At 60.7% G+C, this 22,869-nt stretch overlaps 3 protein-coding genes and 1 long non-coding RNA gene across 10 annotated transcripts in view; 2 read left to right on the top strand and 2 right to left on the bottom strand.

Annotated features, from left to right (window-relative positions):
• The window catches only part of GPT (glutamic--pyruvic transaminase), a gene marked incomplete at its 3' end in the record, with an annotated part of 159,925 nt that overhangs the window by 13,253 nt on the left and 123,803 nt on the right, over positions 1-22,869 (top strand). The gene's annotated exons all lie outside the window — the stretch shown is intronic.
• On the bottom strand, positions 86-1,764 carry LOC309859579 (UPF0598 protein C8orf82). The gene is made up of 3 exons (XM_082720384.1): positions 1,561-1,764; positions 930-978; positions 86-658 (listed from the first exon to the last, which is right to left on the bottom strand). The coding sequence occupies exons 1-3, from the start codon at positions 1,720-1,722 to the stop codon at positions 213-215; spliced, it is 657 nt and encodes a 218-aa protein (XP_082576510.1). The 5' UTR covers positions 1,723-1,764; the 3' UTR covers positions 86-212.
• ARHGAP39 (Rho GTPase activating protein 39) overlaps positions 2,399-22,869 on the bottom strand; it is a 97,262-nt gene continuing 76,791 nt past the window's right edge. For 4 of the 6 annotated variants that reach the window (XM_082720330.1, XM_082720328.1, XM_082720331.1 and 1 more), the window contains 8 exons: positions 20,195-21,545; positions 18,121-18,682; positions 9,921-10,013; positions 6,723-6,796; positions 5,372-5,571; positions 4,660-4,751; positions 4,077-4,246; positions 2,399-3,947 (listed from right to left, as the gene is read on the bottom strand). In XM_082720330.1, the coding sequence (XP_082576456.1) occupies positions 3,753-3,947; positions 4,077-4,246; positions 4,660-4,751; positions 5,372-5,571; positions 6,723-6,796; positions 9,921-10,013; positions 18,121-18,682; positions 20,195-21,545 (2,737 nt within the window). In that variant the 3' untranslated portion in view covers positions 2,399-3,752. The remainder of the gene's footprint in view (positions 3,948-4,076; positions 4,247-4,659; positions 4,752-5,371; positions 5,572-6,722; positions 6,797-9,920; positions 10,014-18,120; positions 18,683-20,194; positions 21,546-22,869) is intronic. The other 2 variants (XM_082720332.1, XM_082720329.1) reach the window with 1 other exon arrangement.
• Positions 10,020-14,923, top strand: LOC309859580. 2 transcript variants are annotated; one of them, XR_014308766.1, is made up of 2 exons: positions 10,020-10,140; positions 14,349-14,923. It is a non-coding gene; the product is annotated as an uncharacterized lncRNA (long non-coding RNA). The 2 variants fall into 2 exon arrangements; XR_014308767.1 differs by lacking the exon at positions 10,020-10,140 and adding an exon at positions 12,650-12,839.

The raw sequence follows: 22,869 nt of genomic DNA, 5'->3' as shown, positions 1-22,869 counted from the left end.
GGCGCAGCAGCACCTCGGACAGCGCCGAGCGGACCGGGGCCGCGGTGCACCTCTGCCGCGCACGCGCATTCGGCCGGCGCGCTCTTCGGGTGCGCGTGCGCAGCGATGCGCGGCCGGGACCCGCGAGGGGGCGGGGCCGCGGGAGGGGGCGGGGCCGCGGGAGGGGGCGGGGGCCAGGGGCTTCTGCGACCGCCCGCGCTCCCGCGGGCGGCTCAGGGCGGCGGGGTGGCGAGCAGCAGCGGGGCCAGGTCCATGGTGAGGGCGAGGCGGCGGCCTTGCCAGCGCACGTGTGAGGGCAGCGCGGACGCGCCGGGCGGATACTCGAAGCAGGCGCTAAGCTCGAAGGCCAGGGCTGAGCGCACCAGGCCCACGCCGCCCGCACGCTCCGGCGCCGGGTGGTAGAGGCGCCCATTGGCGGCCAGGGGCAGCAGACGCGCCGGCTCGAAGGGCACGGTCAGGGCCTCCCCGCCGCCGCAGTAGGAGAGACGCGGGGGCTCGGGGCCCGAGGCCAGCAGGTGCGTGAAGACCACGGGCCGGTCTTCGCAGCGCAGGAAATTGCGCTCCCTGCCGCAGGGCGAGAGGAAGGGGAAGGAGGTCTCGTAGCGACCGCTGCGGTTGGGTCTCAGGCGGGAGAAGAAGGTGACCAGGAACTGTGCGTCTGGAGGTGAAGGGGCACGGCTGCTTACCATGCCGCTCTACGCGGGGCTCTGCTCCCCCAGGCCAGCGGCTCGCCCTGGGCAACGCCAACGGCTGGCACCGGTTGTCGGTACGCCACCTTGGCCTCGGTCTAGACAGCAGGGCTCTTGGGCGCGGGATGCGCAGCCCTCTGCTTCGGGCGGGCCAGTGGGCCAGTGGGGAGGCCGGGGAGCAGAGCGCACCAGGGCCTTGCCAAAGGGACACGGAAGGTGGGGAAGAGGGTGCCGCAGTACCTTTGAAGCAGGTGATGAAGTTCTTCATTTTGGAGTCATCCAGGAAAAGCTGCGGACAGAGGGGCAGGCCATGGCCCATGAGTCCCCCCCGGGAGCCAGACAGAGCCGCCCCCGGGCGGGGAGGCCTTGGGCAGGCCTGAGCCCGGGCTACGGTCCGCCTCCCTTGCTCGTCTGCACACCGAGTGCAGAGAGGCGAGTGGAAAGTAAACCCGGGGCCCCCACCAACATCCCCGCGTCTACCCCGCACGCCGGGCCGTGCGGGTGCCTGAGCTGCCGTGCTTTGCCCGAGCCTCTCCCTTCCTCAAGTTTCTAATCAGGTGTGCCACCTCCTCCGCGGAGGCTCCCCGACTTGCTTCCTCCCGACACCGTGGATGTCCCAGCCAGGGCTTGCAAGCCAGGCGGGGCGGCCCCGGGGCAGGGGACCCGAAGGAGGGGCAGGACCCGGGGGTGCGGCGCGCGCGAGACGCAGCTGCAGCTCCGCGTGGCAGGCTGGCGGCGGCGGAGGCCGGGCGCCCCCATCCCCAGCTCGCCGACCCGTTTACTAACCTCGGGGACCCCGCCCCTCGCAGGCCCGCCCTCCGGCCCCCCCTCTCCGACAGGTGCGCCCCCGCAGGCCCGGCTCCAGGCCCACCTGGCCCTGATGATCCACGTAATAAAAATACTCTCGCGTCCGGGGCTCCGGGGCCTGGCCCTGCGTGTAGGAGACGTCCCCGCCCCCGCCGCAGGCCCGGGTCCCCGGGAAGCGCGCCAAGGCCCGGGCGCCGCCCCGGAGCGCCCCGCATGCCCGCCACATCTTCCTCCCGCGCCGGAAGCGGCGGGCCGGTCACGCGGGGCTGGCGCTGCGAGAACACGCGTCCCCCGGCGACTGCGGCCTCACACTTCGGGTTCCGGAGACCGCGCGGGGCTCGCTTTCCCCGGGCGCGGCGGACTCCCGCACGACGGGGGCGCCCGCTCTGCAGTCCCGCCGCGCAAACGTCACCGGACGGGACCGCCGGGCAGCGGGGCGCTGGCGGGAACGCAGGCTCTGTCCCTCCGCCCTCGGAGGCGGCAGCCGGCACGGGGACGAGGTGGCCCTCGGAAGGCCAGCTCGGCTGGCCGGCGGCTGCGCGTTCGCTCTGCCCGGAACCAGGGCAGGTTGGGGGCACACGCGGCACAGCCCACTCTCCGCGCAAACGGGCAGGGACTTAAGGGTCGACACATAGCCCAGGTGGCCGCAGACGGCGCAGGGGACCTGACACCCAGCTGGTGCCTCCTCCCTGGCTCAGCCCCTCTCCCCCATTCCCAGGAAACAGCCTTGCTCGTGGCTCACACCCCTACGCACCCTCTCCGTTCCCCCATCTTCCCCTGGCCTGTCCACGTAGGTGACCATACTAGCAACAGACTGGCTGCTGGAATGGGCTGCCCAGCCCCCAGCCCAGCCCCCTGCAGAGACTGGACGAGCACGAGGCGACAGGCAGTGACCACGGCTCGCAAGTGTCCATATGTATTTTATTCACACAAAGTGTCGTCACCTCTTGAGTCCATGCGTCAGAGCTAGTCTGTGGCAGGGCCGTCCACCCCAGGCCCGGAGACCACCCAACTGAGGACACTACCTCAGGGGACACCTGGGCAGCAGCAGGGCTGGGCTTTTTTGTTTTTAATAATAAATAAAAACTCAACTCTAAAAAATATATATATATATATATATATAAACTGGGGAGAAATTAAGTTTTACAATTGGAACTCAAAATTCCAAAATGGAAAATGTACAAACTGAGAGTCTAGGTACCTCCTACCCCCAGCTCTGGCTTTGAGGAAGGGCAATCCTGGGGGCTCCCTGGTTCCCCAGCTTGGGGCTCCTTCCCTCTGTTCCACTGCAGATCCCAGAAGGGGATGGGGCAGGGCTTGGTTTTTGGTCGAAGCCAAGAAAGTGGCGAAGAAAATGAAGGAGTGATACCAACTTGCTCTGCACAGAGGACAGGCTAGGACGGCTCAGAGATAAATAGCATTTGGGTTAAAACTATGTCATTAGCAAATTTAGTTCTATCTTTTCCTCTATATCTTTATACACAGGCGGATTGGTGTGGATAGAATCTGAATTTATAGTTACACGAAGAAAAAATACTCTTGCCCCTCCCCCACCCTGCCCCAAGAATGCCTGCCCAACAACCCTGACCCCCACCCCAGGGGACTTTGGTTTGGGGGCCCCTCCCCACCCAGAGAGAGCCTGCAGGGCCCTGCTCTGGTGGACAGTCCAGTGCCCTGGGCCCCCCAATTCCTGTGCAATCTCGACGATGGAGGCCACAGGTGCCAGGGTGCGGGGTGGGGGGTGGGGTCGGAGGCTACGGGCCAGGAAGGGGACCGAGGGGAAGTGCCGGGCAGAGGCCAGACGGGCAGCCCGCCTAGCGCAGGAGCCCCGGCCTCCTGCGAGGCAGCTCACGGGGGTGAGGGGGGGCGGGCGGGGAGGGGGGCGTGTGCTCTCAGGCCGGCCGGGAGGGGCAGTGTCGCTTGGCTCCAGGAAACAGAAGGCACTTTCTGGGGGCTGACCGGCCGGCGGTGGGCGGGGCGGTGCCCAAGGAACTGGCCACTAGGCGGGGGCGGGAGGGGGCCGAGGGGCGCCCCTCCCACGGGCCCTCTGGCCAGGCCGCGTTCACAGGCCCAGGGCCTGGGGTGGGGGGAGAGGGTGGGGGGGGTTTCCAGGGCTGGGGCGGGCATGGGCGGAGCTTGGCATGCTGCCTCCGCGCCTAGGGCGTTCCCTCCCCCCTCCCCGCGTGCTCCCCTGCCCGGGCGCCCCCCGAGCGTCGGCTCTGTCCCCACCCTCGGTCCTTGGGCCCCTCCCCCGCGCTATAGCACGCCCTCCATGAAGCTGGTGTCCAGGTGCTGGATGAGCACGCGGAGGAACGACATCTCCTTGCGCGTGTTCTCGAAGATGACGCGCGGGTCGTCCGACCGGCAGCGCAGGCAGTTGGGCGCCATCACCATGGCCAGGTTGCTGACGTCCATCTTGGTGATGGCCACGTTGGCGGGCTGCACGAACACCTGCGCGGAGGCGGCAGGAGGGTGGGTCGGGCCGCGGCGCGAGGCGTGCCCCGGGTGGGGTGTGCGCGTGCCCGTGCGCGCCCCGGGGGAGTGTCCCAGGTGGGCGCGCGCGCCCCGGGGTGTGTGTACCTGAAGGAAGCGGATGAGGTAGCACAGCACCAGGCGGTTGATGCGCGGCAGCGCGTGCACCACGGCCACGGCGGCCTCGGGGTTCTCGTAGTGCGCGATGCACTGCTCGTAGAACTCGTGCGGGATCAGGGGCTCCTCCAGCTCCCGGTACCACAGCTTCAGGAGCGAAGCTGCGGACACAGCGGCGGCGGAGGGGGGCGCGCTCAGCACAGACTGCTGGGTGGGGCTCCCCTGGGCTGCTCGGGAGCCAGGGAGTGGCCGGAGGGTTAGAGCGACACAGGGCGGGGACAGCGTGTGGCACGAGCAGTGGTGAAGCAGTGGTGGTGTCGGGCCAGACTGGAAGCACCAGACCCTGGAGAGCTGGTGCTCCTGAGGACCTGGATGGACCCCGGGGGGCCGGGGGTGATGCAGGGAGTAAGGAAGAGTGGCAGGCAAGGCCCCAAGGACACTGTAGGATGGGCAGGGGTTGTCTGTGCTGGAAACAGACCAGGAACCATGGTATCACTGGGGGAACGAGGGGGAGCCCAAGTGCTCCAGCTGCCTGCACCGGGCTGCTCCTGCTCCCCGGGGGATGGGGGCTCACCAGGGACGTGGGGGTCCTCCAGGCCGGTGGGCACCTTCCACTGGTCCACTTGCAGCTTCAGAGCGTTCACCTCATCAATGTCCCCAGGGACTCTGTGGAGCAGGGGGGGGTCTCACTGGGGAGGACTGTCTGCACCCTGACGGCTGTCCCTCTTCCCTCTGCTGGCCTCCCCCAGGCAGATGCCTTCATCAGCAGGTTGTCTAAGGCTCAAGCCCACAGGCTTCAGCTTCCCCAGCTCTCCCCTCGGGGCCTGGGTCGGTGAGTCCCCGAAGCAGGTTGCAGGCCTTGTGCTCCTCCCCACCGGCAGGGACTGTCGACCCTGCCCACAGGTGAGCACCATCTCCTGGCTGCTGGGTGTCTTTCCAGGCTCACGGCTCAGGCTCTGCCTGTGGTGGATGTGCAAGTGCCCTCTGGGACCCTGGTGGCCATTTTTACAGAGGCGCAGTCCCCAACCGACCCTCCTAAGTTCAGGCATACTGCCATTCGGGGGGGTATGAGTCTGAGTTGCCTCCATCATGGGCCCTCCCCGTCCACATGATGGGCCTCTTGTGTGTGGGGGTTCTCTCTGGCTATTCCCAGGCAGAGGCACGAGTCCCCTGGCCCCCAAACCCAGGGCTGGGGCATGGAAGTTGGCTCAATGGTCCCAGTGCCTGCCAGAGACACATGGTGGACGCCCACGGCCCCCACCCCCAGGGCCCAGGATGCAGAGCACCTGAAGATGCCTTCTGTCTGGTCGCCGTTGAGTGCCAGCACCTCCTCAGACAGACGTGTCTGCACCCAAGGCAGCTGCCGCTCCGGGTACCGCTCCTTCTGCATGTTCATGACCTCCTGCAGGCCGCTGCCAAACATGGACGGGCTGAACACAGCGTTCTTGGCGTGCCGGATTTCCTCCACGTTGGGCTTCTTCAGCCCCTGCAAAGACAGCCCAGTTCTCTGTCCTGGTGCGGTCCTGCTGCCCTGCTTCCAGCAGCCCCCCCTTCCCTGCCCTCTCACCCCTGCTAACTCCAGGCGCCTAGTCAGAGCTGGAGGCACCCCCAATCCCCTGGCCCCCAAATCACTGGGGGGGGCACCCTGCTGAGCCACCAACAGTGTTCTAGCTCATCAGGTGGCCCCACTGGCCGTCCAGGAGGAAGGTGAGAGCGACTCCTGGAGAAGTCCCTGGGACCACAGAGGGGCCAGGCTGGCTGATCTGGACCATGTGAGACCTCCGGGGGAGAAGCCTGAGTGGGGGACATGCAGCTCCCAGGCACAGGATTAGTGCACTAGGAAGGAGAAGAGGAGAGGGAGCCAGGCTCTGGGACAGTGGGGGAAAGTCCCGGGAAAGGAGGGCCCCAGGGGCTTCTTAGGTATGGGTGGTGGGCCGAAGTGGCCGGGGTGGGGGGGACAGAGGGGAAGATGGCCAAGAGCCACACACCCTAAGACCAGGGAACAAGGTCCAGCCGTCTGGTGTGACCGGCCTGTTCTCCAGAGCGGCTGTGGGAGGGATGTGACTAGCAAGCTCTGGCGGACACTGAGAAGCTCTGGGTGTCCCAGAGCACCACCTGCCCGTGCGGGCCACCCTGGCTACCAGCGTGGGACGACCCCTGTGATGGCCAGGAGGGTGGGGCAGAGTGAGTGAAGGGGGCCATGCTGGTCTTCGGAGGCTGCCCTGCAGCCCCAGGCTTGGCCATCCCTGAGCCCAGGGGCCGTCGGCCAGGGGGAGGGTCCCCGCTGGCAAGAGTCGTCTCTTGGCCTACTCACGGGCTGTGACCCTCCGCCACCCCTCCCTGCAGCAGCCCGGCAGTGGCAGGCCTGTCACCCTCCCTCGGGCGGCCACACGCCCCTCGTCTGTACGGGGTCCTGAACGGGGGTGCAGCCCCAGCCGCCCCGGGCTGCCTGCCTCGGTGGGCTCTCTGGAGCACCCTGTGAACCATGAGCCGTCCGCTCCCCCTCCGCAGCCAGCTGGGCCCGAGGAGGGCAGGGCACCCCCGCTGTGAGGGCCGCCTGTCAGGTCTCCCTCAGACCCAGCTAGGTGTCGGCTCGGCCCACCCAGCCCCGCCGGCCATCGTGGGGGAAGCGCGTACCTTCTTGGCCCCGGTCAGGGCTGCCTTCTGCAGCTTGTGGTAACAGTACTTGGCGTAGGTGCTTATCGCCACCCCTGCAAGAGAACGGGTGCTGGTTGGCTGGGGTGTGAGACGCAGGGGCCTAGAGAAGCGGCAGTAGGACAGGTGAGGACAGGCAGCTCCAGCAAGAGCCCTGAGGGCCTGGGCCAGCCTGGCCCACTCCTGCCTATCACTTGCCGGGGGACAGTGGGTGCTCACCTTCCTGGGCTAAGTCCTTCAGAGCAGAAACCCCCATGGACAGGCAAGGGGCACCTCCCTCCCCTCAAGGAGCCAGGCTCGGGAAGGAACTCCCCTGCCCACCACCAGGAAGGGCAGGCCATGGGCCCCGGGGCCTCCAACACCCCTGCTCCCCCGGCAGGCTAGCCCTGGGGAGTCCCTAAGAGGAGGAATTTCCACAGGCAACAGGCGTAGAGGTGCTCAGTGCCCTCGGCCTGGTGCTGGGGTGCAGGCCTCTCAGCCAGGAGCGGCCTGGGCAGCAGTGGGGAAAGGGAGGCCGAGGGGACGGGCGGCGTGTGGGAGGCGGTGGCCGCATCCTGGCCCAGGGCTCTCTGGGAGGCCCCCAGCACAGGAAGACACCTTCGGGTTCTGCCCAAGGGCTGAGGGTAACAGGGAGAGGACTGGGCTCCTTTCTCAAGGGAGGGAGCTTTCCTAAAACTCAGTCCTGGCACAAGTTCCGGCTGGTGGTCTTGGGGGAATGGCCAGGGTGGCATTCTGAGGGCAAGGACCCCAGGGGCCTTGGCTGGGAGGTTCTCCAGATACAGAAATGAGGGGAGGAGGGAGAAGCCGAAGGGGGGTGAGGGGAGACGGAGCGGAGGAGCCGCTGCCCCACGTGTGGCATCGTCCCCAGCGGAGGCAGGGGAGAGCCGGGAAGGACAGGCAGCCCAGAGACCAAGGGTGCACACAGGCGGAGCCGGAGGAGCTGTCCGGCCCAAGGCACCGCAGCCCCCCAGAGACAGAAAGGCTGGAACGAGTGCCCCAGGCTCAGAACCGGCCCCTCGCCGGAGGGCTCTGCCCCCACGGGGCCCTCCTGCCCCGGGGCCTCCAGCCAGAGGGAGGCCAGGTCTCTGCACTCAAGTCCCAAATCAAAACGCCCCGTCTTCTTCCAAAGGAAGCACCTTCTTGCGGACGGCTGAGCATGTGGAGGTGCTTAGACCCCAGTGGGAGCAACATACCATGACTCAGCCCCTCGGTCTGTTCATTTTGGATGATCACAGAGCAGTGGTGTTAATATATGTGACGAGGTGATTCCTTTTACAGTGACCCAAGTGAAAACCGACACTGCCTGTTCTCCCTGGAGATGCTGCTTCAGGTCCCGGAGGAGCCGGAGGAGCCGCAGACCCCGGCAGCGAGTCCAAGCGGCACCCTCTGCTGGGCCAGGGCAGGGCGTGGCCCCGGGACCCATTTGCCCCAGGCTGACCTGGCCATCCTCGACAGGCTCCCGGGGACCTGGAAGGCAAAGGGGGCTGTGGGCTGCCCGCTGGCCGCGAGGAGTCGGCCGCAGCCTGGGGCTGTGCCTACCCGTGCCTTGGGCGGGTGAGACCCGCCCTGACCCCCCATCGGACTGGGATCCGAAGATCCTGGGGCTGCTGCTTCTCGGCTGGTGACCCTGGTCACGAGGCAGCCTTCTGGGGCCTAAGCTTCCTTCCCTGTAGGATGGGGACAGGGAAGGCACCGACCACAAGCCCTTGTGAAGGGCTGATCTTGGAGGTGGCGCCCAGCTCGGCAGACCCAGTACCAGTACTGGCTTCTGTGGGTGGACCAGGACCGAGCCTGCGTGTGTCCAGAGTCCCAGGAGCTCCCCTGTGCCCTGTCCTGCCGCGGGTGTAGCTTCCTGGGCCTGACTGCGGGATGTCTGCTGAGGGCCTGGGAAGATGTGCAATGCCTAAAGCCAGCCCAGTGACACCCCCACAATGGTGTGGGGCACTCCACGTCAGGACCACTGACCTGTCCAGGCCTGTCCAGGGCAAACCCATACCCAGTCTTCTAGGTGGGGAGTCAGTAGGCAGCACTGCCAGCTGTACCACTGTGCCTGGGGCCTGAGTGCCCCTGAGCGCTGACTGGCTTTAAGCCTGAAAAGGTGGTGGGTGTGGCCACAACCTGCTGGTGCTCCAGGACACGGCTGGGTCCAGGACACGGGGGCGGGGGTGGGGTGGGGTGTGTGTATGGGGGTTGTGGGTCCTGGGGCTTCTAGCTCCCTCCTCACTCCCCAGCACTATCTAGGGCCACAGTGTCCTGCTCGTCCCCAGGCCAGACCAACCACCTTGCTGCAACCCACCTCCTGGACAGGCTCCAGCAGGAGTTCAGAGCCTCTCTCACTCCTGTTCCAGATGGGTGTGGCCTGAGGGCAGCTGGGGATCCTGGAGCCCAGCTGCCCACTCTTGCCGAGAGCAGTGGGCAGTCAGACAGCTTCCCCGGAGAAAGGGGTGTCAAGGCAGAGTGGTATTAGAGGACGAGAAGTAGGGCACGTTTGGAGAGCGAGGCGTGTTCAAGGCTGGGGGAAGCGCCAGTGGTGGCACTGGGGCTGGTCTCAGAGCCCCAGTGCCAGGAGGGGAAGTGGACATGGCAGCGGTGAGATGACCAGCTCCCGCAGCAGGGAGGGCACAGTCCTGTGTTAACAGGGCTTCCCTGGAGCTTGGACGGCGGTGGGATGATGGTGTGGGTCTTTTCTGGGGTTGTGTGGGTCTTGAGCTAGGGCCCAGGGGAAGGGTGCGGCTGGTGGGGGAAGTTGGGAGATCCCGGGGCTCCCATCAAGGAAGCAAGGCCAGACTCTGCACCCCAGCCCAAGGCGGCCTGGGCTGGAGGTCAGGGCAGGAAGGCCCGAGGGCATTTCCTCCGCTCGCACACAGCTAGGGGTGCTCCCAGCAGGCCTTGCCCAGTTTGTCCTCACGCCCTTCCCCACAGAGAGCCCAGGGTGCAAGCTGGAGACTGCCCTGACCACCACAGAGAAAAGAGGCACAGGGCAGGTGTGGCCTGCCATGGAAGGCCCTTCGGTGACCTGGGCACCCGGCCGGCACAGAAGCCCACAAGCCTGATGGTTAGTGCCACCCACCAACACCCCTTCCAGCCCAGAAGCGGTTAGAGAAAGGAGGCCAGGCGGCCGAGGCCGGAGAGCAGAGCTGTGCAGACACAGCGCACAGGGGCTCTGGGGAGAGGCCCTACCATGCGGTTCCTCAACATAAGGCTTGGGTTTCTTTCTCAACTTGGACTTCTTCTTAGTGTTCCTTTCCTGGAGCGCTTTCATATGCCGCGTCACTGGGGAGCAAACAGAGCCATGAGGACCACAGAACGCAACGCCAGGAGTGCACGCCCACGCGGTCCCGATGCGGCTGGCAAGGAGGCCCCTGGGCCTGCAGGGGGCCGGCCCCAGTGGGGTGGGCAGGTATCGCACCCCTGCTGGGTTCCTCCAAGCGAAGCAGGGCCGTGGCCAACACCAGCTGGGGCTGAGGACGACGCGGCCCAGGAGTGCTGTGCTGTGTGTACCCGTACGGACGTGTGGCTGTGTACAGGGGCAGGTCTGGACCACGGGGCTGGGGAAGTCCTGGGGCCCTTCTGAGCACTGCCGACCAGAAAGCTGGCTCCCCTCGGACGGGAGGTGGTCAAGCGGGAGGAGCCGCTTCTGATCCGCGGGCAGGCTGGGTCCTGAGCGGTGCTGGAGGAGGTGCTGGGTGATAGAGCAGGCATCTCGGACCCACGTGGGCCGACCTCCCTCTCTGCACAAAATCTCAGCACCGCTGACAGGCAGCCCTGTGTCTCCTGTCCGTCCTGTGCTCTCTGGAAGGCTGGGAGTTACGCTCTACTCTGACTGGACCGTCTAGAGAAATCGGCTGTTCCTCTTCTGCGCGGGAACCGCGGTCTCACCTATCGGATCGTTTACTCTTAATCCGCACGGACTTGTGGGTGTACCGCCTTACAGTGTGGGTTATGACCCAACACAACTTCGTTTTTTGCTCCAATGGCTCCAGTTTTGGCCACCGGGAGCCCGATCAGTCGGCTCCTGTGTCCTGTGACACTCCCTGCCCTACACCCAGCTGTCCTCCGAGGAGCCCTGGTTCCTTGAATGGAAAAGGAATCAAGACCTGGGGTGAGGTGTGTTCCCCGTTGCTGGGGCGCTGGCAGAGCTGGGACAGGTGCGCCCGTGTCCTACGTGGACACGCGTCCCCCAGACAGCCCCACGCCAGCACCCCCAACTCTGACGCGCCCCCACGGGACACTCTGGCCTCCTCTTCCTGCTTGTCTGAGACGGCTGCGCCTCTTCCTTCTCTTTGCAGCGTCTCTTGACGGGCAGGAGGTTTAATTTGTTCAAGTCCAACGGACCAATGTTTTCCCTTGTAGACAGTGCTGTTACTGTCACACACAGAAACCTCGCCTAATTCAAGAAAAAACTTTGTTTTGCTCTGGTTTTATAATTCTAAGTTTTATATAGTTTTATACAGGTTTTGCACCGTATGCAGGGCGTACACATACAGGGCACACACTACGCAAAGCACGGCGGGAAGCTCATCTTTTCTTGCATCTGGAACGTCAGCTGTCCTAGCACCGCTTGAGGAAGGCACCGTTCTTTCTTCACTGAGGTGCCTTCGCATCTCCGTGTAAAGCTGACACACTGCTTGTCTGGGTCTCGTTCTGGCCTCTGTCCTGTCCCGTGGAGCTACTGTCTTACCTTCAGCCTGCACCCCTTCTCCCGCGACTGCAGCTTTATGACAGGAGTTGAGGTAGCCTAGGGTCAGTCCGCCAACTTTTCTCTTGCTGTTCAAGCGGTGTTTTGTCTATTCTAGATCCTCTGCATTTTCTATGGATTTTAGAATCTGCCTAATTAATTTCTAAATTTAAAAAAACTTAAGATTTTGGTTAGCATCCCATCTACACATCAGTTTGGAAGGAAGTAAGAGGCCAACACTAATGAGTCTTCTGGTTCACGAACGTAGTATTTCTCTCCATTAACTTGGGCCTTCCTGACTTTCAGTAATGTTTGGGAGTTGTTAGTGTAGAAGCCTTAGACATCTTCTGTCTGATTTATCTCTAAGTGTCACATTTTTAATGCTACTTCGGATTTTTTTAAAGATTTTATTTCAAAGTAATCTTACACTGAACGTGGGGCTCGAACCCACAACCCCGATACCAGAGTCTCATGCGCCTCTGTCCAGCTAGGCACTCCCAGACGGCATTTTAAAATGTTCCATTTGTGTGTTGCTATTACATGGGAACGCGCGCTGAGCTTTTCCTTATTGGTCTTGCGTCCAGCTCACACGGTATTTTTATGCATCTCACAGAAGACCGCGTTGCCTGTGAATAAAGACAATCGCACACTTCCTTTCCCAGTCTGGATGCTCTTTATTTCTCCTCCATGACTCGGCCCTGGCTGGCCCTGCAGCATGACTCTGAGTTGATGCAGTGCGGCTGAAGGGCCTTGCCTTGTTCTTGAACTTGGGGGAAAGCATTCCGTCGTTCCCCATTACGCACGATGTTGGCTAAAGGTGCTCTTCGTTTTCATTGTGGCAGAATAAAAACATAAAGATGTAGCCATTGACCCATTTTTCAGCACACAACTCAGCGGCATCCAGTACATTCAAACATCACCACATTTATTTCCAAATTTTGTACGTCACCACAAACGAAACCCTGTCCCCACCAAACCAAAACTCCTCATTCCCCCTCCTCCAGCTCCTGGTAACCTCTAATCTACTTTGTCCTATGAATTTCCTTATTTTAGATATTTCATGTAAGTTGTAAGTGTCTGTCCTTTTGTATCTGGTTTCTTTCACTTAGAGCAACTTTTCAATGTTCTCCCACGTCATAGCATGTATCAGAACGTTACTCCTCTTTTTTTTTTTTTGTAAGATTTTATTTATTTATTTATTTATTTATTTGACAGAGAGAGAGAGAGAGAGAGAGAGAGAGAAGCAGGCTCCCCGCTGAGCAGAGAGCCCGATGCAGGACTCGATCCCAGGACCCTGAGATCATGACCTGAGCCGAAGGCAGAGGCTTAAACCACTGAGCCACCCAGGTGCCCCAAACTTTACTCCTCTTATGGCTGCAAAACCTCCCCCTGCACGAACAGACCACATTTCGCTTATTCAGGTATGACTGGGCAGGGCTGTGCAAGTATCTGTCGGAGGGCTCGCTTTCCGTTCTTTTGGGTACTGTAGGGTTTTAAGAAAAAATATTTGCCTTTTGTCAGGGTGAGGAGGTTCCCTTCTGTTCCTAGTTTGTTCAGAATTTTTATCAGGCATAGAAATGTTGGATTTTTGCCCAATGCTTTTTCTCGGCTTCCTGGAATGATCACATGGTCTTTCCCTTTCACTCTGCTGCTGTGGCAAATTACAGTGATTGACTTTTTTAATGTTAAACCAACCTTTCCTTCTTCAGATAATCTTCACTTATTCAAGATACATTATCTTTTTAATATATTGTTGGACTCAATTTGCTAAAATACTGTTAAAAATTTCTGCTCTCTCAGGGTGCCTGGGTGGCTCAGTGGGTTAAAGCCTCTGCCTTCGGCTCAGGTCATGATCTCAGGGTCCTGGGGTCGAGCCCCGCATCGGGCTCTCTGCTCAGCGGGGAGCCTGCTTCCTCCTCTCTCTGCCTGCCTCTCTGTCCACTTGTGATCTCTGTCAAATAAATAAATAAATAAAAATCTTTAAAAAAAAAAATTCTGCTCTACATTCAGAAGGGATACTGTCTGCACTTTTCTTTTTTTTGTAATGTCCTTTTATAATTTTGGTATGGAATGAATGGGGAGATATTCCTTCCACTTCAATTTTCTCAATGAGTCTGTGAAGAATGGCCGAACAATGAACTTCCGGTAAAATTTACCAGTGAAGCCATATGGGCCTTTACATTTCTTTGCGGGAAGGTTTTAAGTATCAATTCAATTCCCTTAATAATGACACGTTTTTTTGCTTGTCTGTTTCTTACTGGCTCATCTCCGGTAGATGGTGTCCTTCAAGGAATCTGTTTTCCTCTCAACTGTTCTATTTACGGGCATCAAGTTGTTCATCTGATCACCCTTTGCCATGCTGAGTCTGTCGTGACGTCATCTCTCATTCTTTACATTGGCAATTTATGTTCTCTCTTTGTCCTCATCAGTCTGGCTCGAGATTTATCATTTTATCAATCTTCTCAAAGAATTAAATTTTTGTTTCATTGATTCTCTGCAGTATTTCTGTTTTCACTTCCACTGATTTTTACTCTGATGTTTAGTATTTTCTTTATTCTGCTTGGTTTTAGTAGAAATTATTTTTTGAGTTTCTTAGAATAGACACTGAGGCCACTGATTTGAGATCTTATTTTAGAATATAGATATTAAGGGTGCCTGGGTGGCACAGTGGGTAAAGCCTCTGCCTTCAGCTCAGGTCATGATCCCAGGGCCCTGGGATCGAGTCCCGCATCGGGCTCTCTGCTCAGCAGGGAGCCTGCTTCCTCCTCTCTCTCTGCCTGCCTCTCTGCCTGCTTGTGATCTGTCTGTCAAATAAATAAAACCTTTAAAAAAAAAAAAGAATATAGATATTAAGATGCTATGACTCTCTCTCTAAGAGCTGCCCTGACTGTATCCCACAATTGATACATTTTGTTTTCATTTTCTTTCAGTTCAAAATACTTCCTAACTTCCCTGCAGGTCCCCTTGCCAACAGGTTTTTATTTGACCCATTGGCTCTACAGGATACACTCTTTAGTATCCAGGTATGTGGGCATTTTCCAGATATCTTAGTGTTACTGATTATTAATTCAATTCTGTTGGGACTAGAAAACACACTTTCTATGATTTACCTTCTTTAGCATTTACTGAGATTTGTTTTACTGCCTATCTTGAAAATGTGGCTGGGATCTGAGTCCAAATGCTCTGGGTCCGGAATCTACGCCTTTACCTACTCTATGGTAGCTGCTTTGTTTCTTAAGCAAGACTCACTAGTCCTTCTGTTTTCAGCTTCCAGATCACGCACTTCCCAAAGCGCTGCTGGGGAAGCGGGCGCCGCCCAGGACGAAGCCACATGCTTCCGCTGCTTGGCCAGTGTCTGCTCGGGATCCGTCTTTCTTGGTCTGCCCGGCCAGCTCCTGCCACTTGTTCATGCACTTTTCTGCTTCCAAAACACAGTGCTCACTCTCTCTGTCCTTGTGGGTGTTCTTATTTTTATTGTGGTAAAATAAACACTAGATAAAATTTACCACTATAACCATTTATCCTTGTAGAGTTCAAAGGCATTAAGTGCAATCACTGTGGAGTGACTAGCAGCGCCCTCCACCTCCAGAACTTCTCAGCAGGCCAAGTGCAAATACCTGTCCTTCCTCTCGCCCCGGCACCCACCATTCTTTCGGCTTCCATGAACAAGGATATCCGAGGCCCTCTTAAGAGTGGACTCATAACAGCACCTTTTTCTGAACTGGCTTATTTCACTGACCATAATGTCCTCCAGTTTCATCCATGTTGTACATGTGTTAGAATTCCCTGCATTTTTTTAGGTTGAACAATACTGCCTTGTAGGGACGGAGCACCTTCCGTTTATCTGCTCATCTACTGAAGAACACTTGAGCCGTGTCCCCCCCCCTTAGCTGTTGTGAATCTGAGTGTACAAATATCTATCTGTTCAAGTCTCTGCTTTCAATTCTTTTAGGTAAATACACAGAAGTGGAGTTGATGGATTCTACGGTAATTCTGTGTTTCATTTGTGAGGAGCTGCCAAACTGTTTTCCACAGTGGCTGCACCATGGCACATTCCCTTGTTGCTGTTTTTCCCTCTCTCCTTAAAAAAAAAAAAAAAAATTCCTCCCTGTTCATTTAGCAGGACTTCAGAGTAGAGTCCGAATAAATTATGTGTTCCATCTGATACCTTTCTGTGGAAACCCTGAGTCTCACTGAACACATGGAGGCGAAGGACCCTTCTTAGGGTCTGTGCCCCTCCACAGTGCTGCTGCGCGGGGCACACAGTCTGCGATGTCTGCTGACAGCCTGCAAAGGAAGCCCTAAGGACACAAGTTGGGAAGGACCCCTCTGGCTGCTGGCACAAAGGTGTGGCCACGTATGAGGCAAGGCTGAGCCAGGGGTCCACAGATATGGGACCTGGGGATCACTGCATTGGTGCCTTGGTCCCTTGCAATGGTGACCACACACACAGTAGTAGGTATTACACGTGTAACAGCAGAAAAAAATCAAAGATTTTTGAGGCCCAGAAGGGCAGCACCACTAGGGATCTGGGCTCAGTTCTGCCCTTGCCCGTGACCCTGAGATGGGCTGCAGTTTTCCTTTCTCCAAGAACAGGCTCCATCCTTGTGGGCCAACGGGAGGTGGCTTCCTGACCACCAGCCAGAGTGCCTGTTCCTGACGTGCCAATGCGAGTGAGCATGAGGCCTCTCTCTGGCTCAGCACCGAGCAGCGGCTACAGCACAGGCCTACCCAGCGACAGTCCTGGGGCTGGTTTCTGGCTGTGAGATCCGATCCCATAGCCTAGAAGCAGGCTCCTGTCGGTGAGACCACACAGACCCACTCTCCCTCTGCAGGCCGAGAACATGGGGTGCTGAGACCACCTGGGCCTCCCTCAGGGGGGCAGATGCTCAAAGCCACATAGGTCCAGGAGGACCACCAACTCCCTCACATACTCCAGTCCCATCCCCATGGTACAGACACTAGGACCAAGGCCCACAAACCTCTGTGCCATGAGGAGTATCCTGCCGGGCCCAGCACGGGGCCTGGAGCTCTAGCTGCTCCTGGGGGAGCCCCCGCTGGCTGGCAGGAATGGCCTCAGGAGCCTCTGTCCACTCGCTCTTCACTCACCTTTTTACTGAACAAGCGCTCCCTGGGGCCCCAAAGGCCATGTGCTGAGCAGTGGACACACACTTTAAGGCCCCTGAGGAAGACTGACATGACCCATGCAGCAAACAGGGCCCCCCCCTCTCCTGGGAAGGCCTGAGAGACTGAGGCAGACGAGGCCGACCCAGGCAGCCCATCGGGCTACATATTCCGCATGTCGGGAGAAACTACCTGGGGACGCCCACCGGCTGTGCTCAGTGACCCTGCTTCAAACACCACACGCCTCAGTTAAGGGCGTCCGGGTGGCTCAGCTGGTCAAGCATCCAGCTCTTGGTTTTGGCTCAGGTCATGATCTCGTGGGTTGTCAGAGCGAGTCCCACGTCGGGCTCTGCACAGGGGGAGTTGCTGGAGGATTCTGGCCCTCTGCCTCTCCCCTACCCGGGCACTTTCCCTCTCTCAAAATAAATAAATCTTAAAAACCAACCAACCCCAAAAACCACATGCCTCAGTGAAAATCTCCTGGCTTCTAAGATCTGTGGCCAACTGGCTGATGGGCTGGCCGGTGCCTGTGCTTGACCCACCTTCCCGACCCACCACTGCCTGGGCCACCACAGCAACCATCACTCTGTGCACCCACGCGGGCCCAACACCCCTGAGCCGGGGCAAGGCCCTGGCTGGATCACTCCCATAGAGGAGCCCAGAAAGTTCATGAGCGCGTGCATCCGGACACTAGCTCCGTGGCCGTGCCTTGGGGACACCCGTGGCTGTCTGGGTGGCAGACAGCCTGTTGCAGATGCGGCTGTTGCCTAAGGCCCTGTCCCCATGCTCTCTCTAGTGGCACAGGACTGGTGTCAACTGTGCAGCCGCTGTCCGGTTAGCAGGGCCGTGGCCCTGAGTCCTTCCTGGACCAGCCAAGTGTGGGACCAGACCAACCTAACCATGGCTTTCAGGAGCGCTTGGCAGAAGCTGGCCCCATACTTGGTCCCGGGCAGCCACTGGCAGGTGGCTACCCATGCTGGGCCAACCTCTGACTTCTTGGGGTGGCTCAGGGCCAGGTCAGCTTGGGGTGCCCTGAGGGCCCACGGCTCTAGCCAGAGCTGGTGCTGGGCTATGCCCGCCTGGCCGCCCAGGCTCCTCCCTGCTCTCAGGAACCCTGCTCCGGGGCTCCCAGTCTCCTCCCCAACCCCAACAGCAGATGGCCGGAGCCCGACCGGGGGACTATGTCACCAGACCACAGCACAGCTGCAACCAAACACAGCGAACACACGAAGACCCTCATCAGGCAGAGGACCGGGGGCGGAGGAATCAGCAGAGAGGGGGCCAGCTGGCTGAGACACGAAAGCCAGTCCTCATCTGGCCGCTGCCTCTCTGACCTGTTGGCCTGTGGCTGGGGACCCTCTCCCAGGATGGCCTGGGGTCCTCCTCAGGGCCTCAGTGGCAGGGAAGAGCTCCCCGAGGACCCCAAGTCCCTGCAGAAACTTAGGGCCTGGCCCTTGGAGGACCCGTGTGTCTGCCACGTACCTGTGGCCCGCGCAGACTGGGATGCTCTCGCCACAGCCCTTCCTGGAGCTGGCAGCGGAGCCCGGGCTGCGGGGAATCTCACGCACTGGGCCTTACCTTTGGTGTCATTGACGGGGTCCATGTGCCGGTAGATGTAGCCCTCCAGGTAAGAGTGGAACTTGGGTGTGGGTGGGAAGAAGGCCAAGCAGATGGCCATGAGCTCCCAGCCGCGGGCCAGGCTCTCGAGGCGGAAGTTCTCCGTGGTCTGCCGGCACAGCTGGATGTACAGCTCGTCCCGCAGGCCCTGCACGCTCCAGCCCTTGGTGGCTATCTCCAGGGCCACGTGCAGAGGGTCGGCCTTGGCGCGCCGGTCACCCATGTACATCTGGATCAGTTTAAAGATCTCACAGGCCTCCTTCTTCACGTGGCGGTCGCTGGTCACGATCATGGGCTTCTTGATGGACTCACTGCTCCAGGCCAGCATGTTGGCGATGGACACTTTCCGCCGGAAGAGGCCCTGGGTGTGCGTGTTGAAGTGCTTGGAGGCCCAGTTCTCGATGTCGGTCTCTGAGGACGGCTTGCGCAGTGTGAAGGGGGGGAACACACAGCTGGCACTGGGCATGACGCTGCGGGCCTGCCGGCTACTCTCAAACTGGGCACAGGAGCCGAGATCCTCCGACTGGGAAGGACAGAGGGGCCGTGAGGGGTCGTGGGCTCCACGTGACCCCGCCAGGAGAGAGGTCTGGTCTCCCCGGCCAGCCGGGAGGCTGCTGGAGGAGGTCTGGGCCTCCTCTGGTTCTACCCACCTCGTCAACACATGCTAGATGCTCTCACAAGCCGGGAAAGGAACCCACAGGGGCCCTTCTTCCGCCCTTTACCCAGAGGGGTCACGGAGGCCCCTCCCTGTGCCTGTGGCTGACAGCTGTGGTGGGTGGGGGAGGGTGTCCAGGGCAGGTCTGGGGGTGGGAAGAAACCACCCTCGCGCTTTACCAGCTTCCTGGGCTGACCAGTCCCTGGTGGGAAGAGGCCAGGGGCTGCTGCGCTCCCCACGCAGGGTGCCAGGACCCCGTGCATGGTGGAAGGGCACTGCTTCCTGTGAGCCTTGCTCCTGCGTCTGGCTTCTGCTAGTTCTCTGAGCTCTGAGGCTGAAGAACAGATGGAGAGAGAAGCCCCGCCAGATGCGAAAAACCCAAGATGCACGGCTCCACAGAGAAACACAGCGTCTCACCGGGTCTGCTGCAGCGCCTGCCCCCTCCGTCACCCCCTCACCCCTCCAACAAAGATCCCCAGCTGGGGCTGTGGGCAGGGTGGGGCTGGGCACTGGCATGGCCAGCATGCAAGGTGGCTCAGCTGCTTCCTACAGGCTGGAAGGAAAGGTCTCTCCCAAGCCCCCTCCCTGATTCCCTAATGGCCTCAGCACAGCCATACGACACATCACTGGGGTAACTAGGCATCTTTTCTTGGCTTGCACAGAAACGCTGCTCTGAGCTCTCCAGCCTGGAGGGGCAATAAGGCAGCCCTGCCCAGGGACACCGGCCTCCCAAGATCACCGGAACCTCAGGTAGGTCTTCCCTGGTGGGGATCAGAGCCCGACACCAGGAGGCCCTCTGGCCACTGCCAGCTCTTGGCAGATGCCAGGGCAGACCCTCAGGGCTTCATGCAGCAGAATGGTGTGAAAGGTCAGGGGTCAGGAGGGAAGAACTAGGACACTTCCCCAGACAAAGTTCTGGGACATCAAGCTCCAGCACATGAGCTAGACAGAAGTTGTGCCTGGGTTCACAGAGCCTGACTGATGCCTGTGCCTGGCGCTGAGCAGAGGGGACAAGCCAGGCCAGGTTTCGGTTTTGGCTCCAGCTGCAGCATGAGGTTCTGGCCCAGGACCAGCGTCTGGTTTTCCCTCCTCACTGCAGAAGAGCAGCACTGACCCTCCACCTGACCCTCCCGCACTGCCCCTGCGCAGACAGTCCACTCACGGGGAGAACAGAGGCTCAGGGGCTGGGTGGCTGCCCCACTGTTTCCTTGCACCCACGGCCTGGGTGGGGTCAGGGTACGGCCTCTGCCCCCCAGGTGAGCGGCCACCACTGGCCAGGCCTTCTGAGGAGCTAAGTGCCGCACCGTGCCTTGGAACCGTTGCACAGGTTACCCCCACCGCCCCACCCCCTGGCCAGGGACTCTGGCAGCACCCCCCTACCTGTGAGGGGTGAAGGTAGGGCTCTGGCGAGGCCAGGTTGGTCTGCACGGAGACGCTTTTCTCAAGCAGGATTTGGGGGAAAGCCAGCCTCTCCAAGGCGCCCCTCTGCCAGTGCTTGCCATCCTGCTGGGCCAGCGCCTCGTCCTCACTGAAGGCACGCACCACGGGCCCCGGCATGGGCAGGGGCACAGCGCCGTCGCTCTCATAGCCCGAGCCGTCCTGCTGGGAGTCCCAGCTGCCCCGCTGCTTCATGTGGAAGTGAGCCTGCTGCGCCTCCCAGGCCAGCCGCGCCTGCGCCAGGAAAGGCTCGGCCTCGCCCGTCTTGCCCTCCGCCCGCTTCACGGGGGCCAGGCTGGGCCCGCACAGAGGCCGCTCCTCGGCCAGGGGCTGCTCCCCGAGGAGGTCGCGGTCCCCGGCGCCTTCGGCGGCCGAGGTGCTGGGGGCGCGGCACAGAGAAGCGTTCCTGCTCTTCCTCTTGCGTGTGCCCGGGGAGTAGCTGGTTGAGGACATGGTGTCCTGCTGGCTGGACCAGGACATAGTGTCGTCCTGGGCCTGGGGCACCTGCATGGGTGGCTGGGTGTGCCGCGGCTCAGGCCCCTCCATGCTGCTGTAGTCCCCGGAGGAGACCCCCAGGCGCTGGTCCCGCAGCAGGCAGGGGCTGGGCTGCAGGGGGAGCGAGCCTCCTCCGGGACTGGGCGCGTACTTGTGCCTCGGGCCCGCACGCAGCTTGGGGCTGGAGCCTGCCTGCTCCACGTACACCAGCTGCCGCACATACTCCTTGCCGGCGGGGCTGTACTCCAGGCTAAGGAAGCGGTCTGGGCACCTCTGCCTGGTCAGCACCAGCTGCTGGGAGGGCGAGGAGCCCTGCTTGGGAGCCTGGGGGAAGGGGGCTGGCTTGCGGCCCGGAGACCGCTGCGGTGAGGCGGCCTGGTAGCCCCCGCCAGCCTCGTACTGGACGTCCATGGGGGGCTCATCGTAGATGGGGGCCTGGTACTCCACAGGGGGCTCCTCGTAGAGCGGGGGCTCATAGGCGTAGCGTGGGGAGGAGGGCTGGGAGTCACCGGTGGGCTTGCGTGGCTGGGTCAGCAGCGGGGAGCAACTCCCCAGCTCAGCCCTCTTCAGGAAGGGCGAAGGCCGCCGTTCAGGAAAGAAGACAGGGCCGTCCGAGTCCTGGGCGAACGTCTGTAGGCTGGGCGAGTGTTGCCCACCTGAGGGTCTGCGGGAGCGGCTGCCGGCGTGGCTGTCTAGGGCATAGCCATTGCCCTGGGAGGAGAGGAAGCTGGGCTCCCGGTCAGCAACTTTGATGAGCATGCGCTCCTTGGTGCCGGAATTCCACCGAAGTGAGGAGGTCCTGGCGGTAGGGAGACAGGCACAGGTTACGGGGGGGGGGGGGGGTACAGGCACAGGTTAGCTGGGGGAGGCTCTGGGGGAGTGGGGGACAGGCACAGGTTACCGGGGGGAGGCTCGGGCAGGGACACAGGCACAGGTTACGTGCTAGGGAGAGGTGCGAGTACAGCTCAGCTAGCAGCCTGAACCCACTGGCCTGGGCGTCACATGTGTCTCAGGTCAGGTTCCCAAGAGGCCTGGTCATTTCTCAGTGTTCTCCTCAATTCCCAAATGGGGGCTGTAGGCTTTAGGGGCCTGATACTTGCTGGGGGGTCCCCTGTAAGTGGCCTGACCACCCTTCATTGCTCAGGTCCTGAGCCCTGGGCAGTGCAGCCTAGGGTAGTGGCCCTCCTGTCCTCACACAGCCCCACCCCCGATGCCCACCATGACAGTCCCTGCGAGGGTGTGTGCACACGCATCTCTGCATGTGCACGCATGTGGAGGTACACTCTGGTCACACCCTGTCACCAGGCACAGAGCTATTCTACAGCAGCCAGGGGCGGCCCTCCCAGAGGCCTTCCTAACCCTGGCTTTGACGCGCTTATTTCTCTGTAGGCCTCATTCCTCGGTCCAACACCTGCCTGTGCCCCTACCAGGCGGTGGGCTGCCTCTCACCCCTCAGCATCTCAGGTCCCGTTTTTCAACCAGAGGCTCCTGTGTGTTCCAAAAAGGCAGTCTCCCCTCCTAGGACTCTGCCCTCACACATACACACAACACTTTGCCCTGGGCACAGATGGAAAAACAGCTTTTAGAGCGAAATCGAGGGGAAAGTACAGTGATTTCCCGTGCAGCCCTAGCCCAGCTCCCGTGCAGTCTCGCCAGCTCCCGCCATCCCTGCCGGAGTGGTGCAGGGCAACAGCGGAGGAGCCGCGCGGCTCGTTCTGCGCTCCCGCCGGCCGGGAGCGCCCGTCCCCGCTGCCCCGCGTCCTCGCCGGCATCTGGTGTCGTGGGCGCTCTGGATTTTGGCCATCCCAGCAGGTGTGTCGTGGGATCTCGCTTCCCCGATGCATCTCCCCGATGACGTGACGTGGAGCATCTTTTATTTGGTCATTCGCCATCTGTCCTCTTCTCTGACGCGTCGGCGAGCTCTCCGACCCGCTATTTTTTTTTTTAAGATTTTATTTATTTATTTGACAGACAGATATCACAAGTAGGCAGAGAGGCAGGCAGAGAGAGAGGAGGAAGCAAGCTCCCTGCTGAGCAGAGAGCCTGATGCGGGACTCGATCCCAGGACCCTGAGATCATGACCCGAGCCAAAGGCAGCGGCTTAACCCACTGAGCCACCCAGG

The sequence above is a fragment of the Mustela nivalis genome, assembly GCF_964662115.1.
Source record: "Mustela nivalis genome assembly, chromosome: 2".
NCBI classification, from domain to species: domain Eukaryota; kingdom Metazoa; phylum Chordata; class Mammalia; order Carnivora; family Mustelidae; genus Mustela; species Mustela nivalis.
Note: the sequence above shows the minus strand (reverse complement) of the source record. Positions and strands in the feature narration are given on the sequence as shown.